Source organism: Protobothrops mucrosquamatus, unplaced genomic scaffold, assembly GCF_001527695.2.
Source record: "Protobothrops mucrosquamatus isolate PMUCROS unplaced genomic scaffold, P.Mucros_1.0 scaffold_182, whole genome shotgun sequence".
Lineage (NCBI taxonomy): Eukaryota > Metazoa > Chordata > Lepidosauria > Squamata > Viperidae > Protobothrops > Protobothrops mucrosquamatus.
In genome coordinates, this window is record NW_015386258.1 from 408,489 (window position 1) to 432,780 (window position 24,292).

Consider the following 24,292-nt stretch of genomic DNA (forward strand, 5'->3'; position numbering starts at 1 on the left):
GCTAAGTACCTGCATGTCATAAGCATTTGAATTAAAATTACTATATTGAAATCAAATCTGTTTTTTAATTTTTATTTGGTGTGCGTTGGAACAGGGGTAGTCTTATACGGTGAGTATAGCCCAAACTCTATATTTTAACTGGAAAAGTTGGGGGTCGTCTTATACGCCCAGTCGTCTTATACGCCGGAATATACGGTATATCAACAACTTACTTTTGGATTTTTGAAGTGAGATCTGAGACCTGCTTAGATGTCATTTTTAAAACATAGTTGTTGTTGTTTTTTTTTAAAAAAAAGCTGCCATTAGGCACAAAAATTCTACCAGCAAAAATACAAAAATCAAATATATTCATTGTAGTAGTTTACAGAGAGATTGCATTAGTACTGCAATTGCATAATGGCTTGTTGATCATTAATTTAAATTATGCCACAGAGGAAAATCTCTCACCAAAGTATTGCTTACATCAGGGGTGTTAAACTCGTAATGTCACGTGATGTGTTGCGACGTATCGCGACTTTTTTTCCATTGCCGGCAATGGGGTGGGCCCGGTTTTGCCATGCGCATCCGGCCCACGGACCGGCAGTTTGACACCCCTGGCTTACATTAAAAGAGCCCTCTAGAACAATTTTCCATGATCTGTTGCCTTCTAAATACATTGGACTACATTTCCTCAAACTCTAGCCAAATCATGTTTGGCTGTTCCAGGAAATAAATTCAAATACATCTGGAAGTTCTCAACAAATAAATAATCCTGGTTAGCTTAAAACCCAAAGCAAGGCATTTCATAAAATATAAATGTTCACTTTTCAATTGTCTGTTATAAATAGTGTTATTTCAGCAGTGAAATCTTTACTCAGAAATAAATCTCGCATGCTTACTAAATATCAATCACTAGCAACTACTTTTAAGATTGTAGGGTTAAATCATTCTCTTCATGATTATGATAAATCAATGGATGACGATATGGTGATGAGAGAAACCCTTTAGAAGTATCTATAATTATATCTATAATATAATAGTAATACTGTGACCTACAATATGATCTGAGTTTTGTTTAATTTCAGTTGATAATGACATCCTGGTTAAACGAACAACACAAAATAGTGTACTTTATTGGACATATTAAGACATATTAGCTATATTTGATGAAAGAACATATGTGAAAGTTTGTAGAAATTTGTAGAAAGAAATGCCTTCTGTACCCACTGATCAATCCCACACATTGACTTGGAGGCAGCTTGGCATATTCCTACAGAACTGCTGCAACTTATTTATATTTGTGAGTCTACATGAACTGTTTGCGTTAGGTCATACCACAACATTTCATCTGAGTTAAGACTAGAACTCTGACTAAGCCATTCCAAAGGGGGGGAAAAACTTCTTCTGCTTCAACCGTTTTTCCATAGTTTGATCATTGTCATGCTATATGATACACATTCATTTACATTTCTGCTTATTTTATTTATTTTATTTATTTTTTATTTAACAGGACTTATATGCCGCCCTTCTCCCCATGGGACTCAGGGCGGCTCACAGCGTATTAAAACATCATACAAAAAATTTCCCCTACTAAAAACCAATTAAAACCCAAATATTGGTAGCTGTGGCTGGATAACCTAACATTGCTCTGCAGAATTTGCTGCTATGATACAGAATGCACTATATCCTCAATGATTAGGAGACATCTAGATTCTAAGACTGTAAAACAGCCTCAAACTACGATATTCCCTCTACCGTGCTTCATATTTGTGATGTAGTTATTTTGTTAGAATACAGTATCTTGTATTTTTCAAACATAACATTCACTTTAAAGCCCAGGATGCCACTTTGTCTCATCTGTTCATAAAATATAGACTGCTGGATTATCTGCATGGTTTTTGGCAAACTTGAGAAGGGTAACAATGGACTTCTAAAGAACAATGGTTTTCCTCATTGGCATCTTTCCTGGCATACCGCTCTTGTTTTATTGTTTTCCATATGACTCAAACTGTCTGCCTTAAGGGAGCTGACTATTCTAAGTCTTAACCTTAATCTTAGCAGGACTTAGATGCTCAGATTGTGGCAGATTATTCACACAATATTCTCTCACGATATAGGCAGAAGACTTTCTGTTGCCTCCAGTGCACAACCAACCATAGGTTTGTGGCTCTTTAAATGAGAGAACTGTGAAGTTTCCACAGGACTGGGGATTTTGTAACCCTATGTAGCATGCCAGAATCTCCCCAGCCCCCCTTTTTGAAAGAAAAAAAAGTCAGAATGCACTACAAAGCATTTTACTTCTTAGGATATTATTCAGACAATAAAGGGTAGACAAAGAGAGTTTGAATATAAAATTATATGTTTACTTGTGCATCTTTAAGCTATTGCAGTTTGAAGCTATAAATCTATCATTAGTATATAAAGATCAAAATAAAATTGTACTTGCTTGTATGTATCATTTTCAATTGGTAGCAGATCATAAGCCATTGCCTGAAAAGTGAGCTCATGAAGCACAGTAGACACGGGGTCAAAGCCACGATCAATTATTAACAGCTGGGAATTAGTTTTGCCCTAAAAAAAAGAAAAGAAAGAAAGAAACCCTGACATACCTTTTTGGCAATAAAAAAAAAGAGGAACAGAAAACAGATTAAAATTTAATATATAATTTTCTCTAAAACTATTAAGCCTCTTTCCGATATAGCTGTCCCAAAGAAAGAGAAAGCAGACTCTAGAAATGAAAGCAATGGAAACTAATGTTAAGAAGACATCATAAAGCAAAACCAAAGTGTTCCTTTACCATCCACAATGTATTAATGAAAATAATATTCAAAGAGAAGAGGATTTGATTCTCCATTCCATTCTCTGTGAAGAACACTTGTATGTTCTTTCAGTGAAAGAATGGTGCTATCCCCTAGTCAATTTTTTTATTAAAACTGCAGTAATATACAGAAATTACATGGTCTTAACAGTGCAATTATGATTTTTTTCTTTTCCACTGGCTGCTTTTGTTTTTCTTTTTGCAGCTTATTAACCATGAGTACAATTTCATATTCCATTGATGACAAAGCAAAAACTCCTTTCTAAGAGTATATTTCAAAACCATTCAATAAAAACTGCTACAGTAATAGCATTTCTCTTCCGCAGCTATACTTCCAAAAGATTGAAAGAAGCTGTTTATTATTGCTTGAGAGAAAACCGAGCTTTCACTCTACCTTTACTTGACCTCGCTCATCAATTTTAGAATAGTTTTCAAGCTTTTTCTCGATTAGCTGGGCAAGCTTGTTGGCATTATCCAAAGGTTTACTGAAAAGGAAAAAAAATGAAAGTATTTCTCTTTAACAACATCAGGCCATTAATGAATCTCTGAAAGAGCATTCACTTGTTAGACTTTGTTCTGCAGAAATTCAAAATGCTACATAATTATGCACTGGAGATTGCTTTAAACCAAAGAGGACTGTACAGATTAGTCCTATTCGAATTTAAAGTGTAATTAGGAAATGTGTACTACTTCATTTGAAAGGTAACAGTTGGGAAAATCTACAGGTAGCCCTTAACTTATGAACACAACTGAGCCTGGAATTACAATCGTAAATCATTTGTAGTGAGGCACCCCATGGCTGCCTTGTTCAATAACTGCAACTCCAGCATGCCCAATTATGATTTGCAAGCTATCTCCTGGGCTGTCAAGTGGAAACAGTCCCAAGTAAGGAGCACTTCCCCCCCCCCCATCTATGCTATTTTGGCCACTCTATATAGTAGCACTAGAGGTGGCAATTCCAACTGCCCCGATTGCTCAGCTGGCCTTCACTGCCTTGAGCTGTTCTTCAAGCCAGCTTTCCTTTCCACCTGTAAGGGGGTTTACTTACCTTCTGCTAGGAAGCATCCCATTTTATCTGTAAGCCCTCACAACGTGCAGAAGAAATGGAGGGCATGCAAAATGGGGAATGAGGCTTTTAATGCAACACAAGGCAAGGCTCACGTCGTTCTCCAAGCCACCCATCCCATTTTTGCAAAACCTGGGGAAGGTCAAAAGGTTTCTAGTGGCTTGCAAAAGAAAGGGATGTCTACTTGCAAAAGGTAAGAAAATACCTGGTGGCAAAGTGAAAAGGAAGCCCATCTGCAGAGGGAAAGGAACTGCAGAGGGAAAGGGTCACCGGCTGGGAGAATGGCTTGAGGTGGTGAAGGTCAACTGGGCAACAGGGACAATTGGAGCTGCCGCTACTGCTTAGTACCACCGTGCAGGATGGCTTAGATGGGAGGCAGATAAGCATGGAGAAGTTGCAGCGCCCCTGCAGTCATAAGGGCAGGCGCATTGCCAAGTGCCTGAATTTTTATCACATGACCATGCAGGTGCTGCAATGGCTGTAACTTCAGGCTGGGGTCATAACTCCCTTGTTCAGCGCTATCATAATTTTGAATGGTCACTGAACAAGTGGTCGCAAGTTGAGAACTACCAGCAAATATCAACTGCTCTGCTATTTATCTGTGGCTGTTTACTGCTAATCAGATGAGTTCAAAGGATGGGCTTAGCCACAGAAACACTATTTATCAGCCACTTGACTAGGCTGGCACATTTTTCTAGACTAAACTTCACAACTTGGAAAACAAAAAATGTCAAGAAGCGATAAGGGGCCACTAGGAAAGCTGAAATTCTGAATTAACAATCCCACCCAAAATTCTGCTTTTGGTACAAAACTCTCTCTGTCCCTAACTAGTCCTGAATTTCCTGACAGACAAAAAAAGCCTTTAACTTATACCATAACTTGACAACAGAACTCACTCTCCTGCACATACAATGGATTTTGATAGCAGCGGTATAGAAGTGTAACAAATACATAAACAAATTTAAGGTCCCTTTTCACGTTCCAGAATTATATACTTAACTTCCAAATTGCTTAGGCATGGAATTCCATTTCTGTTAAGCTAATATAACCCTCAATAAACCCACAATGGTATAAAAACAGTGTTTCCAGGCTTACCCTTTATATCTGACCCCTGGATTTTCTTCTAGGGTAGCACATAAGGTAACAATTTGCTCAGCAATTTGCTCCATTACATTATCATTTGTTTTCTCTATGTTGGGACTATAACAGCGGTAGAATGCATTTGGGACATCAAGAGTAAATACCTAAGCCAAGAAACAGTTTTGTTATAGCCTGTTATGTCTATACAGTGTCAAAAGTATCAGAGAAATATATGTCAAACATACAGGAGAAATATATATCAAATATACAGGAAAAATATAGGTCAAATGTATAGGAAAAATATAGGTCAAAGGTACAGGAGAAAGGTAAACTAACGTAGCCTCTATTACGGATACTTCTAAGAAAAGTCTACGTGGCTGACAAATGGTCCCAAACAAATAAGAACTCACAATGCCAAAATATACATCTTCCGCTCTACTAATATACTGGTACCTGAGGGGAAAAAGCCAGGTCTTATGGAAAGCCAATAGGATCAGGACCATATAGGTTTCATGAAGAAAGGCACTGGGACAAAGGAAGCACATTTTCTGGGGCCCATTAGATGACTATTTCAGAGAAAGAGCCAGAGTATGACTACCTTTTAGATCTGACATGACAGCTAAGACCACTGGAGACAGACAAGTAATCTGGCCCCATGCCATGCAGGACTGTAAAGGTGATAACCGGCACCTTGAATTGAGAAGCATACTGGGAGCCATCACTTCAGCAGCGAGGTCATACGGGTGAGACTTGATGCACCCGAGACTGCATGCACTCCTACGTTTTGAATAGGTGGCGTATCTGAATACTTTTCAAGGGCAGCCCTCTGTAGAGTGCACTACAGTAATGCAATTAGGAAGTTACTAAAGCCTGAATGAACATGAGCTGAGCCTTCTCATTCAAGATTGAGCGCAACTGATGCAAAAGGTGAATCCGAGCCAAGACTCTCCCGGACATGTTTGCCATCTGCTCCTCAAGCAGGAACTATGAGCCCAAGACGCCCTGCCCCTAGCGGTCTCAAAGTCCACAACCACTGAATCTTCTTAAGGTTGAATCGTAGTTTGTTCTTCCCAATCCAGACTCTAAGTGCCTCTGGGCATTGAAATAAGGCATTCTGATTGACTTTGAGTTTAGTAGTTGAAACATATATCAAAATCAGGATTTTAAAATTCCATTCACTGGGAAATCTCTCACAAGTTAATAGTAGGTAAATCACTCTTTTGCAACTCAAAAATTGTTGTGAGAACAAAATAGGTGGGCAAATATAGCAATATAATATTTTGAATTCTTTGGAATAAGTATAGACAAATATTAAATTTAAAAAAATACATATGCCAAGTAAGAACCACTCTTGCAGTTCAAGTTTTTTTTAAAAAAATACAAAAACATATAGGCATAAAAACTCTGTGAGGTTTTCTGGTAAACAAAATGCATGTTAAGGCTGCAATATGATACAGCTGACCTTGAAAATAAGCTCAGTGAAATAACTGTTTCTACCACAATGTAAATAAATAAATAAATATATTTAAGTCATCTTTGTTAACTGGCTCTTCAGCCCTGATGATGTTGGGAGTTCCCAACGAAAGCTTGGCGGTTTTTATTATATTTAGACATATAATTAGTTTTGAACAATTCTAAAATATGTTTATTTTTTAGGAAGAAAAATAGATCTACAGATGTGATTTTACTAGCTTCATATACTTTTCATAATTTTACCTTATTTTGTTTTTTGTAGAACTTATTCTAGTCTTGTAACGATATACAGTCTCACCTCAAAGCAATTAATTTAGTTACATTTAATGTTTTGCAGTGGATGATATAATATTTAAAGATAAAATAAAGCATTAGAATAGTAAGTTTACCTGAGATTCATTAGGAATGAAGTTAATATTAATTTCTTTGCATCTTCTGATAGCTTTTGAACAAGATGACTTCATTTTATTGAAAAGTTTGTCATCACAAACTAAAAGAGGAAATATGTTACATGTTCTCAGTTTTTTTTCTGCAACAAGTACAACGCAGGACTACACAAAATGACTTTACAAGCCTCACCCTGTAAGTTAAAAATACTCAAATATCTCTTGAAAATACCTTGCATTTTTCCATGGTTACTTTGAGTTCATGTAAAATATTCCATACATAGTTGCAAATTACAAATAGTCCTTGATTTACAAAAAGTCGCTTAATGAGTGAAATTGTGGACTTAGAACAAGTTACTTACAACCCATCATTGAAGTTAAAACTGTTATACCACTCCTGAAATATGTGAGTTTTGGGCACTTAGCAACCAACTCATATTTATGACTGGTTGCAGTGTACTTTGGTCATCTGATCATGTTTTGCAACATTTTCGGTCATTTTCTTGCAAAAAACACCCATTCAATATGCTAGATTTCAACTTATGGCTACATGATTTCCTTAATGACTACATTTAATGATTGTTCTAAAAATGGCTGTAAAATCAACTCCAGTCACGTGGTGACCTGACTTATGATTTATAAGCAAAATTTGGGGCTCACTTGTGGTCCTAAGTGAAGGACTACCTGTAGTTTAAACATAAAAACAGGCCAAATTGCAGACTAAAAAAATTAATCAATTATTTTCATACTGGAATATCAGGGAATTTCATATCCTAATCATAGCAGAATGTGGCCAATATTGTTTATTCATTAGAGAATTCCATCAAAATAGCTAACAAAGTCAGCAGACACGTGCAGGAAATAAGAGTAAATTCTTCTGCATGCCACTATAATTCCAAGCTAACATGCAAGCTCATGCTAGCAGCTTTTAGATTTTCCTAATAAAATAGAGCAAATCTGAAAACAAATTTCTTCAGCGTCATGTGAAGTTCCAATAATCTAGGCACCGCTCTGACAGTCTACAAACAGTTAAATTCTCCTTATTTTAATCACTCCCCACTCAATTTTAATATTAAAATGCCATTGCAATTATAGCAACAGCTATAATTGAAGATCAGTTATTTTCTCAATCTGTAAATACTTACAATCAGTGAAGTAGACATATGCTGCTTTGTACTTGCTGGATGATTTACTTGCAAAGTCATTTATAAGCCCATCTACAGACTGAATCATGAAGAAAAAATTATTTTTGTTTGCTTGCTCTTAGAACAAATCTGTAAAAACTTTTAGTAAATTATATACTTCTAACCCAACTTCTCTACTAGTTAGTCAGCTAGTTGAGAAACTGTTAAAATAAGTCTGATATGAACATCCAAGTTATTATTCCTTATGCAAGGAGTTTCAAGGTAAGGATGAAGATGGGGAAAAAAGGAGCACAAAAATTCTGGCAAACAAAGAAATGCATTTATACATTTACTATTCATTTATATTATTTGGATGGAAAAAACAGCATACATTTAATGTTTTGCAATGGATGATATAACATTTAAATGGAAAACCAGCATACATAAAAGGGGGAAAGACAACACATTTACAACTAGCACTTGTACAAACAAGCTGTGGTAACATTGTAGCTTAAAATCCTGTGTTAATACAGCTGAATGTAAATTAATCATAGGACTAAGTTTGGATGCTGTTAATAACTCTAGTTCAGGGGTGTCAAACTCTAGTTCAGGGGTGTCACATGATGTGTCGTGACATATCGCAACTCTTTTTCCATTGCCGGCAATGGGGTGGGCGCGGTTTCGCCATGACGCATCCAGCCCGATTAAAAATGGAGAAATGAAGCCTTCTAGCTTTAGTTCATGCCATCCAAGGAGAAAGAAGTATGTAAACTACATCTTGCCCACCTAGCAGTTCAAAAGCATGCAAATGCGAGTAGATAAATAGCATTACTTCAGAGGAAAGATAGCAGTGTTCCATGCATCTCGGCATATAGTCATGCTGGCCACATGACCATGGAAATGTCTTCGAAGAAAGCTAGCTCCCTTGGCTAAGAAATGGAGATGAGAACTGCCCCCTAGAGTCGCAATGACTGGACAGAGGAAACCTTTACCCTTTCCAGCATTCTATGATTATGTGACAGCAATTCACAATGGGTTTTTTTTTCCAGAAACCAATATTTACTTCTGGCTTCCAGCAAAAAACTCCCACTGCAGAAAATGGATTTGCTTAAACGACCCTGGTTTTTGCTTAACAACCATGGTGATTCGTTTAATGACCATTGAAAAAATATCATAAAATCAAGTTGGTCACATGATGACTTAGCAACCGGCATGACTTACAGTCATAATTCTGGGATTAATTACTTTTGTAAATTGAGGACTACTTGTATTGAATTATATTTTAACACTGGGGAGGGATGAAATCACTGACCCTCCAGATGTTACTGAACTATCATCCAGAGGTTTCAATCAGCAGAGACAATGATGAGAGTTGTTGGGAGACATAGCTGAAAAGTATCTTGAGGGACAATTAAATTTAGCATTATGTGTAGAATTTAGCATGGGATTGAAATCAGACATCTTTCACAAATAGAACATCAACAGATACAAAAAAAGTGTCCCTAAATTCTGTCAATTCCCTCCTTCATTGCAGGTCCTATACATGTTATTTTATGTCATCAGCACATGATGGGAATTAGAAAACTATATACTTGATGCAAGGTTTTAGAGAAGTAATGTCTATGGCTCTACAACAACAACAAAATTGATGTAGGAGATGTAAAAAGAAAATTTAAAAAAGACAGAACTCCTATAATAAACTGTTTATCAAACTCTGAATCTAATCACATTGGTAAGAAAGGACTAGCTTTGAACAGACCTTAAACTGGAAATTAAGCCATCAATGATCATTGTCAGCAAGTACATAACTATATGATCATCATGTAATGTCATGATTCTTACATAAAGTAAGAAGAGCAGACTTATATGGCAAAGTACTAGTAACATCAGACATGCTTTTTTAAGCTTGTCCAATCAACCTAGACATCTCCAGTTACTGCTGAGAATACCCCTCCATAGAAAGTATATGGGACTTGAGTCAAGTGACAGATCTTGGGAATAGCTACCGAGCTCTGTGATATGCTTTGACCAGAACTATGTTTACCACCCTCTCCCCTTGCATTACAAAAAATAATAATAAATTAACTGCCCACAAGTTTCTTGTGTTTTTTTCTGGCTTGCCTTAAAAAAGAAAGAACCTTGAAGAATTATTCTTTTGGAAACTAACCTTTGTTGTAGGTGTAATAAGATAAATAGCTTTCAGGTGAGGGACCGGCTCACGGTTTTTGTAAACGTTCTCCACAGCTACAAAATAAGATATTATGAGAGTTACCCTAAGTACACTTGCATGCAAAATTTAAAATAGTAACATATGTATTGGACTAATAATATACAAGATGTACTAAAGTACAAGCTGCTAGATTTTTAAATATACATATATATATATTAAGAATTGAAGCTGTATGCTGGATTGGTGAATCCTCTCCGGAGAAAGGAAAAAATCATTGAGATAATTTATGTGACTCCAGATAGATGGTCTTTTTGAGTAGATTGCAGGGGCTGTTATTTTGCAGCTGGCTTATGAACTGAGTGGCTGAGAGCTGAGGATTCCATCAATCCTATACCGCAACACACCTTTTTAAGGACCCAAAGCTCAACTCAGCTTCATTTCTTGACACTTTTTGGATTTTTTTTTTACTATACTGAAAAGATCAAGGCCTTTCAAATTGACATGGTCTCACTGTATTCATCAGGTGAGTTGTCTTCTTGAAGAAATATGGTTTAAATATGATTTTAAAAGCTCTAGGAGAATATTATTTTTTTGATTACCTAGCAAGGGTACTTAGAATATGTACTTTGAAAAGTTAACAACAGATTAAGATGGATTTGGAAACATTGTTTTAAATTTATTAGAAGAATCATTCCTAATTGGAGATTATTTGGGTTTTTTAAAGAAGAAATATAATGGAAAACCTTGAAGATTTGACATCAGAGAGAGTTAGAGATAAACTTGTATTGTTTACAAAGAAATTAAAAATAGAGCAAAAATCCTTAAGATATTTTTGAAAACTGGTCTGCAAAATTACTTGATATGATAGACAGCACGTGCCAATGAAATTACAGAAGCACAAGCTACAACAGTTAATTTTGAAATTAATTTGAAGGTGGACTTAAATGTATCAACCAATAAAAAGGATATGGAGAAAGGTACCAGATACAGAAACAAAACTGAAAGATGTTTTGCTCCCTAAAGGAAATATACAACTATTAAACTAAAAAAGTGATTTGGATAACTTTTTCCTACTGAGTTCAGTTAAGATCTTGCAGAATTTTATGAGAAGAGACAAAAAAAAGTGGGGAGAGGACAAGCTTTACTTATTGCATAAACTAAGAAGTCTAATAAAATTTTCAAAGATTTTTGGCTTTAAAAAAGATAAACCAAAAAAACAAGCTGTGAGACTAACTGAAAGGGTTAAAATTAAGATTCTTAAAAATTCAGGGAAGGAATAAAAGTTTGGCTTATACAATCAAGGTTAAAATATCCAATTAGCTATATCTTTTACTAGATTTTTGCTGATAAAAAAGGAATGACAAGATTTTTGGATTATTTTCTTATGAGATGAGTTATATGATGAAAAGAATTTATGTTGAATTTAGAGCCATTAAAAAAAAATATTTGTTGGTATAAAGGGTGACATTATTTATGTGTTTCTTCCTTTTTGCACTTCTTTCTTTTTTAAATAATCGTTTCTTTTCTTTTGTATTTTTTATAGTTTGTATTAGCTTTTATTCTTTCTATTTGTAATTCTTAATACAATTATTTAAAAAACATCAATACAGTTTTTATTTTGCAAATGTATTAAGTGGCAAACTTATGCCAAGATGATTAATTCTGTTTAGCAAGTACTTACCAGTTATCCCTTCCGCAAGTAGGTCTGTCATTTTACCACATGACGACAGAAGCTTAGTAGTAAAGTCATCTAGAAGAATTATCTTTACAAATAAAAATCAAATCAGTAAAACAACTGGATACCATCTTAGACTTCAAATTACTTTTGGTAATATACTGTCAATCCTTTCAGCTTGAAATCATTCGGACACCAAAGTCATAAATATTAAAAAAATACTTTTATTACAGGATTACAATATCAGAATATTGTAATTGTCTAACCATTGCCTTGGCTATGGCTCTTCTTCGTATTCCTCAAGCCTATTCTCACAGCTCATTGCATCTACTATCAATATTAGCATAAACATACCCACAACTCAATTGCAAGTACTACATTTTTCACTCATATACCATGGGCAAATATACTGTATTAGTGGACAGACAAAAATGTACACACCAAACTTTAATTCCAAAAGTGTATATAATTACAAGTGCATAATCTACAGTGTTCGAAGAGCTGCTTGATAGCAAGATGTGCAATATATAAATTTAATAAATAAAGGTATATGCAACAGCAGGACTGCATTAAAGAAACACTATAAAAATATAACTTCATGTCTCAAAAGAGCAAGTTAATGAATCTATTTGCTTCAGAGATCCACCCATTTAGTTTCTGTTACTTAAGAAAAAGTAATAAATTCAAGTACAGTTGAATCATGTAGGTCTCCCAACTGTAATTTCACAACTGTGGCATTGAATCAGAAGACTCAGTCCCATGCCAATTTAATTCATTTTTATATTACACAATAATAAAACAGATTTTAGATGCTTGGATCCATGCATGTATGAGACTGGGTGATGTATCAAACATCCTGATTCAAAGTTTTTAAAATAAAAGCCAATGCCATGATTGGCTCCAGACACAAATCTATTGTTACCATGGAAGGAATAAAATTAAATCTGTATATTCCCTATAGTGAACAACAAAAAAAATCTGGGTTGACAGAATTTGGCTTACCATGCTATCCAGCTATTAGTTTAAGTACAAACCAGCTGTTCTGTTTCAAAAGAGTATACATCTTAAAGGTATACTTCATTTGTTTGGTTAAAACGTTTTAATTTACAAAATAAATACACTGAGTGTTTGCCACACAATAAATTGAATTATGTTGTATTTGTTTGGCACTGGTATCCATAATAACTATAACATCTTTGTTTACATCACTTCCTATAAAAAAATTGACACCCTTCCAAATTAAGCATCTGGACTTCCCTTCAGATATCTATGTAGATGTATCTCAATTCAAAATTCAACAGCTGGTATATACTGTATTTGAATAATCTATCCACATTTTTTTTTTGCCTTGAATTATAGATAGCCCTCTATTTATAACCACAACTGAGCCTAGAATCTTGGTCTTTGGGCAAAGTGAGGAGAACAATTATAAGAATGATGACATTTGTTAGTATTTTCACCAGATCTGAGGTCAATTCCTCTAGGTAGGACACCAAGAAAAGAAGACTAACATTAATGCTGGCCTTCATTAGTGTTTTCCCCTTCGGAGGGGAAGAGAAAAAGTTAACGAATACCAGCATTCTAAGCCTTTCACAATTTTGGTGTTTGAAGGGGAAAATGCTACTGAAGGCCAACATTTTGAAAGGCTCAGAACGCTGGCCTTCCCTAGCATTCAGTGTTTTCACCAGATCTGAGGTCTGTTCTTTCAGTGCACAGGAAGATTCCTCCCTGAAAGAGGGAGAGGAAATCCCTCAGCACACTGGGAGGAATGGACCTCAGATCCAGTGTTACTCTGTCCGTAACCTTCTCTGATGGTTTTCCAACTGACTTTCTGTGAAAGCCAGCAGAGAATATTGCAAATGGCAATCACATGATCACAGGCACTTGGTAAGTGATTGTAAATACAAATAGATTGCCAAATACCCCAAATGCAGTTATGTGACCGGGGGGCGGGGGCGGGAATGACATGATATTTTATGATAGAAATGCACCTGTTCTAAAGCTTTTGTGACTGGGGTCATTATTTGACTGGTCATAAATCAAAGACTACCTATACAGAGAAATATTAGAAGTACTCAACACAAATATTTAGTCTCTTATGATTCCAAAATGCAGATTTCTGTGATTAACTACAGATAGTTCTCACTTAACAATGGTAATGGAGACTGGCAACTCTGTCATTAATGTACAGTTGTAAAGCATGACCTCATGTGACTATAACAACTTATGATGATAGTTGCATCAATCCCAGTTGCCACTGTTAGGTAAATTCTGTGCAGTCACAGTGTCCCCCAGTCATGTGGTTGCCATTTGTAACTTCTTGCTGGCTTCCCAATTGACTTTACTTGTCAGAAGCCTGCAGTCAAAGTCACACATAATAATTGCATTATGCAGGGACATGATGATGGTCATAAGTATAAGGACCTGTCATAAGTCCACATCATTCAGTACCATTGTAACTTTGAATGCTATTAAATAAGTGGTTCTTCAATAAGAACTACCCATAATACTAAGACATTCTTGAAACGAAACCAGTTTATTTATTATAGCATGTATAGGAACACCCAACTCAAGCCATGTGACTCTGGGCAGTGTACAAACAAGATGAGCAAAGCTTAATCAGTCAATACATATTTTATTAAAATGGCAATCAGAAATGAAATCTTCCTCAACTGGAATTCAATTCATCCTGATCTCAAGAGGCAGGTCTTAACTACTTTTCTAAAGGCCTGTGGGGTTAGGAACAGTTGTATGTTGGGGTAAATACTGTTCCCTCAGAAATAATTTCCAATTTTTCCTTATACACTAGGAGACAGAATAGCACAGCTTCAGCCCAACTATGTACTTTCAAGACCTTTTCTGTTGACTGATCAAACTTCTTCAGCTCCCCTTGTGAACTGGAACAGATGAAATAACTGCTTCTCCTTTCTGAACAATGAGATACTGACAGAATAAGAAGGTAACTGTCCTTTAAGCACCCTGACATGTCACAAGATACTGGATGGTATTTTCATAGGACTACCAGATACTCCTGATCCCATCACGCCAATGTGCAACAATTCTCAATTGTCAACACAGTGAAGGAACACAGTTCTACCAGGACAGTCCAACCACCTTGCCCATCAGGTGTCACAGGAACAAATCACGTCCATGCTGCTATGAAGGAGAAGATCCTCTCTAACATCATTCTAACAGATGCAGCCCCTGCCAGAAGCTATTCTACAATTTCAACTGTAATACTATTCTACCATTACAACCAACCTCAATGTTGCTGTTCCCACTACCGCTCCCTAGGGCTCCAGCCCGAGTTCCAATAGGAGTTCCAGCAAGCTATCCCAAGCATAGAGTAATTCCTATAGTTTCGATGGAGATGCCATAATAAGTGGTCAATAAAGTAGATGATTAGTGGTTATAACCATAGGACTTCCTCCAAAGAACTATGGACCTATTATATTCCTACAAAAACTGCTACACTTCCAATTATCACTATTTTTTTTCCATTACACATTGAGATGTGCCTTGAACAAATGATTTTTAAAATATAGTATACAAGCCATAAATAAACCAGTTCAATAAGTTTTCTTACCTTCCATTCTTCTTCTTTTCTACAGTCATCAAACACTGATGCTTTTAATTCTAAAAGAAAAAATATTATTACTATGGTTAAAATGAAATAATACAGAGAAGAAGAAAGGTTTACACTAGAAATGAACTACCTTAAAAATAATAGTCTCGTGCAATGTCATATATCACTAAAGAATTAAGCTAGTCAGTATTACAAAGTGCAGTGTAGTACAGTAATACAAAGTATTGTACAAACAATAAGAAATTCTTAATATGTTGGCACCTTATCCTAATAATAATCTGTTTAAATTGGACTTTAAATCGGACTTTATATTAGCATAGATACAATAGGAAAGCATGGCTTTCACATCTTCTGCACATCTTATTTCCGGTTTCCAATTCCAGATTTGCAGGGCAAGCACAAAGAACCTTAGGTCAACACTAGAAGAATAAAAAAAATCACTATATTTGTATGAACTACCAGTGTAAAATTTGGATAATGAACCCATGTAGCTCTGTAACTTGAGGTCTGCTATACTAAGTGAATCTGAAACAGTCCCTATCTTGAATTACAAAGAACTAAACTTAATTTACAAAGTAGCATACTCATCCACTGACTTTTACTGCTAGTATGTCATGCAAATGAAGTCACTGTATGCAAAACAAAAACAGGTATATTTCCTGCAGATTCATTTATATAATTACTACTGAATCTAAGTCAAGCCTTAACCTTCTTTATCTCTTTTCACCACATTAGAAAACAAATGGTATAATTCTTTTGACAGCTTAGAAACAAAATTTGACTCAGGGTTGTATTGTTAATTCTATCAAGCCAGTTATATTTTCCTGAATGACAGGGAAATCCTAAAATCATTTAGTTGGTTTCATAAAATTGACCTTTACATGGTCTTATAAATACAAAAATCATGGAATATATAAAATGAATATAAATGTGTCCATTTATAAATAGGATAAAGACCTGTCTCTAAAATCATGAATATATGCACCATATGCCAAGCATCCTTAAATTTGATAGAGTAATATTAAAAAATCTGTCTAAACAAACTTAGTAGATGTTATAGACAACTCATAGCTTATTACTTTAGATCACAAATATGGTTTGTGCAATAACATATCATCAAAGAATCAGTTCCTTGGTTTTTAATATTATTTTCAGATGTTTGCATCCAGAATGTAGGTTATGATTTTTGGAAAACAACAACCAAGTACCAAACATACTAGCATACAGTATACTTTTATCAGCCAGATGGGCTTTGTTCATTTCCCATTTTTACATACTGTATTATATTTATGTCTTTAAATGCTTCATATGAGAACTGTAATTATTATCATAAAGGCTTTTTTTTAATTCTTGCAACTGCAGCTTTCCTGTAATAATTTCTAAATTGAAATTCTATACTAGGGTTTTTTTTTTCAAACTGGGATTTTGGAAGAATTTGAATGGGTTCCATGAAACTAAGAGGGAAAACGTTTTACTCTCTTACAGAGATTTTTTCCTCTAGCTCAGGGGTCTTCAAACTTGACCGGCTGGCTGAGGAATTCTGGGAGTTGAAGTCGACAAGTCATAAAAGTGCCCTGGGCTAGCTCTTTTCTTAGTCACTAAGGGAAAGGGTGATGAGGCTTCTCAGCTGACATTCAGCATACACACCTTTGATAAGGGGCTCCAAAGATGTTTGTAACAGGTTTTCTGGTGTAAAAAAGCTTGAAACCCCATGCTCTGTATGATGCTGTATCCTTAATCTTTACACAAAACCGTAATTATTCTTCCAGCTCTTTTCTTTCAAACTTTCCAGAGGTAGTGCAATTTAGCTTTACTGACAGTGAAATTAAATGAACCTATAGTAGAAACTGTTTCTCCTGGCAGTGGTTATTTTTCTGAAGTTACTATAAAGTTGCAACGATTCATATTTTTTACAATTTATCATAAGAGAAAATGTGTTATTAGCCTTTATCTGCAAAACATTTAGGCTCATATATTGGAACAATGCAAAACAGAAAAGGAACAAGCATGAGTGAACAAATTAAAGGGTCTGAGAGGAAGCAACAAATTTCTTAGTCCATTCCCTTGGGGATTTTTTTCAAGTTCATTTCTGAAGGTAAGCACATGCCTGTTTCCTGCTGAGTTAAATAAGGCTGGAAATGCCTGTAATTAACAAATCTTACTTCCAAATTTTTCAGAGTAAAAAGAGTTTAAATCCAAAAGAAGGTATTGCAATTTTTAATTAAAATCTATATTAACGCTCCTCCAAACTTGTGATTAACTTGTGATTAACAGGTAAAGAATTTATTACAGTCTAAACCAGCAAAAGGCCAAGATTTCTTTTAAGGAATCTACATCAAATTAATGTATAAATACTAGGAAAGGAGCAATTCTTGTAAATATGTATGTTGAGATATCTTAATTTTGTTATTATGGCATTCATTTAATAAACCACAATTAAATTAAGGTAAGCATGTTACATGAACACAGCTGAGTCACAATTTTTTTTTAAAAAAAAAGAACCATTAAATCATACCAGAAGTAAAAGCAATAATAAAGTCACCAAAAAAACGCTACAGCCATGCTGATCTGTGTGCCACATGTTTTCATTACTTTTCAGAACAAAATACTAAGAAAGATATGCAAATATCAGAAATGCATTCCACAGGACACAATCAGATAAAGGATCCTTTCATTTAACAATCCTTCAACTACGACCCTGATCTTTAGTTTCAGAAGGGATGACCAAGTTGGAAGCATACATAAAACATAATCTTGCACGTTGAGCTTTGAAAAGAAATCTAAATAAGAGCCGAACTTTAAATTGACCGTCAGACTTCATCCATTCAGTTATACCTACAATTCAATGGCTTCATCCATTCCAGGGTAAGAACTGTCAGTTTGGAAAATGCATTTCCACATACGCCTGAACCTTGATCAACCACAATCTATTTCCATGGAACAATGCAACCATTTTTAATGTTTTTTTTAAAAGGTCATACAGAAGGTCATCTAGAATGTTTGTTAACAAAAATTAATTTATGCTCCCTGCATTCAAAGAGCATAGGATGCAGTAGGTGGATTGGTGACATTTTATCTCGAGCAATCATAGAAGATAAACTAGGTCAATTTCCAACCACATTTGGACAATTCAGAATTGGGAAGCAAACTGATCAGACTTTAAACGTGCTAGGAGGTGACTGTTCTCAGGTGATGGTATTTTCATTTATTAATCTCTTCTGCTTCCCTAAAAGCCACATACAGAGAAACTAGATACCAAAATACCAGTTCTAAAATAGCACTGTCCATTTCTACCTTGAACTCTCTTTTCCACCATAAGTCACCCATCCGATTACCATTTTTTTCTCGACCACTGCAGTACAAGCCTGCCCAGAGCTGGATAATACTGCATGCACCATGCACCATGCTCCATCCGTAGCAAGGATCTGAATGCATTTTAAAGACCCTGGGCTTTTTTTCACCTATGTCACAGCCAAAGGGATTTATTTCCACAGCTGAACTCGTCTGGTATTGTTTTATTTTTTTAAATAAGGAGACGACCTTTTAAAACGCAAGCTTGTCGCGGGGAAAGCGAAAACGCATCCAAGTATGCCACTCTTGAGGGACCAGGAAGATATGCGAATAGGAGTGGCCGGGGGAGGAAAGTGTGGGAACCGACTTTTCAAGACGGCAACGGGCTGCAGGTCTAGCAGGTGAAGCGCTTCCCGAGGTGCAAAATAAAGCGGAGGAATAAAGCTCCGCCTGACCCTCGAGATGCAGCCGGCTCCAGGGCTCCAGACGCGGGGCCGACACTAAACGAAGGCGTTTTTCCCCCCTCCTCCTCCTCCGCTACCTCCCCCCCCACCCCTAATTTGCAGCCTCACGAAGATCGATTCCCGCATTTGCACCGTTTCCCGGTCTCCGTGCCATCCGCGACCGCGCCAGGCAGAGGACGCCCGCCCTGAGCCCGTCAACCAACCCGGCCTCCGCAGGCTCTGCGAAGCGCGGAGAAAGAAGGAGAGCTCAGCCTACGGGGTCAGAAACGGCGCCTTCGACACTCACTCTGCCACACCAAGCTCTTCAGCCCCCGGTCCCCGCTCGCGGCCGCTGCCGGCGCCATCTTGCCTCTGCGCTTCCACGGCTCTGACGGAAAAAAAAAAAAAAATTCCGCACTCCCTGACAAGGGGGCCGTTCAACCCGCCCCCCCCGGCGCGAAGCCCCGCCCTCGATTCCGCCAAGCCCCGCCTCCGGCCTTGCAGGTTTGCTGCCGCCTTTCCTGCCCCGAACTTACTGGTGACGGACGTGCTGCAAGGAGGAGCAGGAATCCCCCGCCCAAGCCCTGGGGATTCAGATGGGCGGAAGCCGGCCGCCGAGCGGGTGGTGGATTTTGCTGGCTTGTTTGCACCCAGATTGAAATATTGGCTAATCGGTGGACGCCTGAGCCATGGTTTACCGAATAAACCCGGATGATCTGGCTGGCGCAATACTGTGGGGTCAACCGTGAACTGCCCACAACGTTTGGGTTCTTACAACCCACGGAACCCCACATCATCCAGCCACACCTTAGCCCAGGGGTAGGCAACCTTGGCTCTTTTATGACTCGTGGACTTCAACTCCCAGAATTCCTGAGCCAGCTAAGCTGGCTCAGGAATTCTGGGAGTTGAAGTCCACGAGTCATAAAAGAGCCAAGGTTGCCTATCCCTGCCTTAGCCGAACGTAATGTGTGAATCCAGCATAACTGAAGGGACTTTTTTTTGTTTTTTAATGAAACAATCTCAGGACTCTTCTGTTCAGGGTAGCCTATTTCTTAACGTTCGGCTTGCTCCTGTGGCTACAAATGGCTACAAATTCTGCAGTGTGTGACCTTTATGGCTCATTCTGCGCGGATGGACGGGTTTTGATGGCGATTTACATTTCAGAGCTATTGACATCTCAACGTGAAGACTGGTGATTCACAGTTAACACTTGTATTCCAAAAATGTCAGACTTACGGTGGGTTAGGGTTCAGTTCTATGCAGACAGATGTGATCTGTTTCTTTAATGGAGAGATAAGATCCGTGAGGGTGTTGGGGGTTTAGAAATATGAAATATAAATAAAAATGTAATAAATCTGTGTTAGTACAAAAGCTGCATATCTGTGATTTTATTATTGGTTGTGAGGTGCAATTTGATAATATCTGATGGATGCCATATAAAAAAAATAATTACAATTCTTGGGGACTTGCATAGATCTGACTTTTATTCAGTATTACATTTTAAGCTTTAGGATTCTTTTGTTGTTGCTGAGATGTGGGAGAAGTGGGAGAAATACAGCTTCCCTAGAGCCTTTCCTCACCTAAGCTCTTTGGTGTACCTTATAATTACTTTAGCGAAATGACAGCTGACCTGAATAGCTAAGGGAGTGCATTGTTATAATGAGGGCACTGAAAATACAGAAGTGAGTATACTGATTGGCTGATGAATAGACAATGACATATTTCTCCTTCCCAGGTACAGTATTTCTAAGATTTAGTCCTTCCCTGGGTTTAACTAATGGGGTTGGCCTCATGACATGAATATAACTTCTCCCCAAAGTGGGAGTGTTAGAATGAAGTATACACATCACATATTTATAACAACCTAACTAGAGAAACTTGAGATTTTTTTTTCCTGGTATGTCAAAATTTGATGCGAGATCACCAGCTCTTTTCAAGCATTAGGAATGCAAACAGGTAGCGCATGAGCATTCCAATGCAAATAGTCCTCAGCTTACGACCACAACTGAGCCAAAATTTCTGTTGCTAAGCAAGACATTTGTTAAGTGCCCCATTTTATAAGCACTAGTGATTCGAGCTCGAAGCATTGTTAGAGACCCCACACACCCACTTCATGGGCTGTTTCTGTTGCTCCCCTCTGGGAGGAGGTTTTGAAGTATTTCTAGTAGGACTACCAGATTCTATAACAGAGAGGTCCCCAACCTATGGGCTGCGGCCCACTACCGGGCCATGGCTACTGGGCCGCATGAGTAGCTGGGCAGTGCACACACGTGTGCACGTGCTCAACCCCCTCATGCCACCGTTGCCGCAAGTGTTATGCGGGCAGTGGCGACACCGCTAGTATCATGCAGGCAGCAGTGTTGCCACGAACCTTGCATGGAGGGCAGCAGTGCCATGAGCAGCAGGTGGGTGGTAGCGCACCACACGCAGGTGGCGGCATTGCCATGAACCTTGTGTGGGCGGCGGAGACACTGCAAGTGGCAGGCAGGCCACAGCACGATCCTTGTGCAGGGGTGGTGGTGCGAGCCTCACACTGGGGCAGGATCGCTGGAGGCTGTGGCGAGATCCTTGCGCGGGGGTGGAGGCACGAGCTTCATGCCAGGGCAGCATTGCTGTAGTCCGCGGCGTGATCCTCACGTGGGGTCGACAGCATGAGCCTCATGCCAGGGTGGCATCATGGGCCACGGTGAAATCCTTACGTGGGGGTGGTGGCACAAACCTCACACTAGGGTGGCATCATTGCAGGCCGCGGTGCAATCCTCACACGGGGACAGTGGTACAAGATTCACGGCAGGGCAGCATTGCTGCAGGGCATGGCGCAAGCCTCACGCTGGTGGTAGCATTGCCGCGAGCCTGGCAGTGGCGGCGCCACAAGTCTCACACACATGCTGCTGTCCCTGAGAGCCTTGCACGCATGCTCGCAGCACCATTTGTGTGTTACGCATGCTTGCAGCAGCGTTCGTGTGGTGCGCATGCTCGCAGCCTGTTTACGCGCGCACGCATGCGTGGCCACATTCATGTTTGCACATGCACGCATAAGGAGCCTGCCCTTCCCTATCCCACCGGGCCGCCAATTCAAAAAGGTTGGTGACCCCTTCTATAACAGCTTTGATCCCTATGCCATCTGTCTGGTAAACTCCAACAATTCATTTTTCTCTCCACCTACATGTATACATCCAAAATAGACTTGTGTTGTTTCTCTGGGTCATATATGTATGTGTGTGTGGGTATATGCATAATAATAATTGGGTTTTTTGGTCATGTTTATGCAGTGTATATTGGAAGTGGTTACTCACCTGCTGCGTGACTGAGCTGCTACTGCAGAACATGAACTTCATTTTCAATATTCTGTGACAGCTTCCCAGCCAGTCTTGCAAACCCTTGCTCCCTCCCCCACTCTGCTGCAGCCATTTACCTGATTGCTGGGAAGAAAAGGAAAGGGAGATTTCTGATATTTCCTGGAAGCTTCCTATAAGGACACTATATGGGGAAGCTGGCAGGAAGTCAGAAGTCGCTTCCACTCCCACTGTTTTTTTGCCCATCTGTGGTCATTCTGTTTTTCTTTTTACGTAAGGAAATATCTCTGAAACAATGACCAAGAGAACTAGTGCCAATTAAAAGTTGGGAAAAAATGGTATAGTCAACTCAGTAGACTACTCCAGTATTACTGAGTCTCCGGTTGCATTGGGGATTTTTTAAGGGAAATGTCTTGTGGGAGTGATGAAATTGATCGTAACAGCAATTGTAATATATTAAGAACTAAGTGAATTTCTACATATGCAGCATTGATCAGTGTTTTTCTTCTCTGCATCCCAGGATTAGGCTTATCCCATCTTCTTATGCAGATCTTGGTTCCTAGTAATATAGCTTGTTACTTCAGCGTTAGTATTTTCTCATGGATTGTGAAGAATTCTGATATGAGGATATCCAGGTCTCTTGAACATTTCTTAAAAGGCATAGCCCAGGAGAGGATTCAGTTAGATTTTTGCATTAAGATCTCTTCAGTCTGCCATTATGGTTCAGATTTGCCTGGCATTTACATATATGATGTTCCTGACAACTGAGTTAAAATGCTATTTATCCACAAGAGTAATAATAATTGTCAGTAATGATCCTGCCTTTGTCCTGAGCCGCGGCTAAATAGTGAATTGTGAATGTGCCATTTGCTAAGAGGCAAGGTGATATTTCACTTATTGCTTTTCAGTCCATCAATCCATCAGTCAGGTCACTGCTATGAAATGAGTATGATTTTTTTTGTCAGAACTGCCTGTCCTTCTTCAGGCTGATTTGTCTCACCCTACCCAGCCCTTTGTAAAATACAATATACCCTCAAATTACCAGACCAACATAGAACGATCGGATTTTCTGCACCAATTAGTTTTCTGTTATAATGAAGTCATTATGGAGACAATGCGACGCTGAAGATTTTCCATCTGAAAAGATATTTATTAACCAAGAAATTTTGGATACGAATTCGTATAATGATGCAAAGGATCTTAAAGATTAATATTGCTAAAAAAGAAAGAATTCTTTTTATTGGGACTTATGGACAGTGAATTAAAAAAGACTAATGATAAATTGATATTATAGATAGTAATTGCAGCAAGCTTATTTGATGCACAGCAATGGAAAAATAATATTCCTATAGTGGAGGAATAGATTGTGAAAATATCAGAATTAGTAGAAATAGCAAAACTGACCTGTTTTGTCACAGAACATGGTTTTTTTGAATGACTGAAAATTTTATATGGACGTTTTGCTGAAAGAAAAAAAATGGATGATTTATGGATTTGAAGATTAAGAAAGATGCTGACAAAAATGGCAACTGAAGGATTTGCAAAATATTTAAGTGGGAGAGACCACAAGGTTGTAGTTTTCTGTTGAAAAGATGGATGAAAGTCACTTATATATTTCTATGATATGTTTTAATAAATATAAATAAATTGTGACATTGTTTAATAAGAGGAACCCTTTCTTCCCATTAGTGAGTTAAAATAAGGTTCAACTGTACTTTGACAAATGAAACCTCCCCCCCCCCAAAAAAAATAAAAAAAATAAAGAACAACTTGAGAGCAGAAGTAACCCAGAGGGCAAGAAAATGTACCTTGTCATATTTACAAAAAGTTAGTTTCTATAGAACTGGATATCTAACATTGTCTAGGGGCTGGGTAACCATCTCCTTTTACTTTATGGTTAAAGGA

At 37.8% G+C, this 24,292-nt stretch overlaps 1 protein-coding gene across 1 annotated transcript in view; it reads right to left on the reverse strand.

Annotated features, from left to right (window-relative positions):
- STXBP3 (syntaxin binding protein 3) overlaps positions 1–19,480 on the reverse strand; it is a 33,313-nt gene extending 13,833 nt beyond the window's left edge. Inside the window, exons 1-9 of the mRNA XM_015823992.1 lie at positions 19,399–19,480; positions 15,358–15,407; positions 11,778–11,859; positions 10,094–10,170; positions 7,948–8,026; positions 6,806–6,906; positions 4,959–5,107; positions 3,192–3,282; positions 2,426–2,550 (exon numbers count right to left, since the gene is read on the reverse strand). Of these exons, the coding sequence (XP_015679478.1) occupies positions 2,426–2,550; positions 3,192–3,282; positions 4,959–5,107; positions 6,806–6,906; positions 7,948–8,026; positions 10,094–10,170; positions 11,778–11,859; positions 15,358–15,407; positions 19,399–19,456 (812 nt within the window). The 5' untranslated portion in view covers positions 19,457–19,480. The remainder of the gene's footprint in view (positions 1–2,425; positions 2,551–3,191; positions 3,283–4,958; positions 5,108–6,805; positions 6,907–7,947; positions 8,027–10,093; positions 10,171–11,777; positions 11,860–15,357; positions 15,408–19,398) is intronic.
- Positions 19,481–24,292: the final 4,812 nt, after the last annotated feature.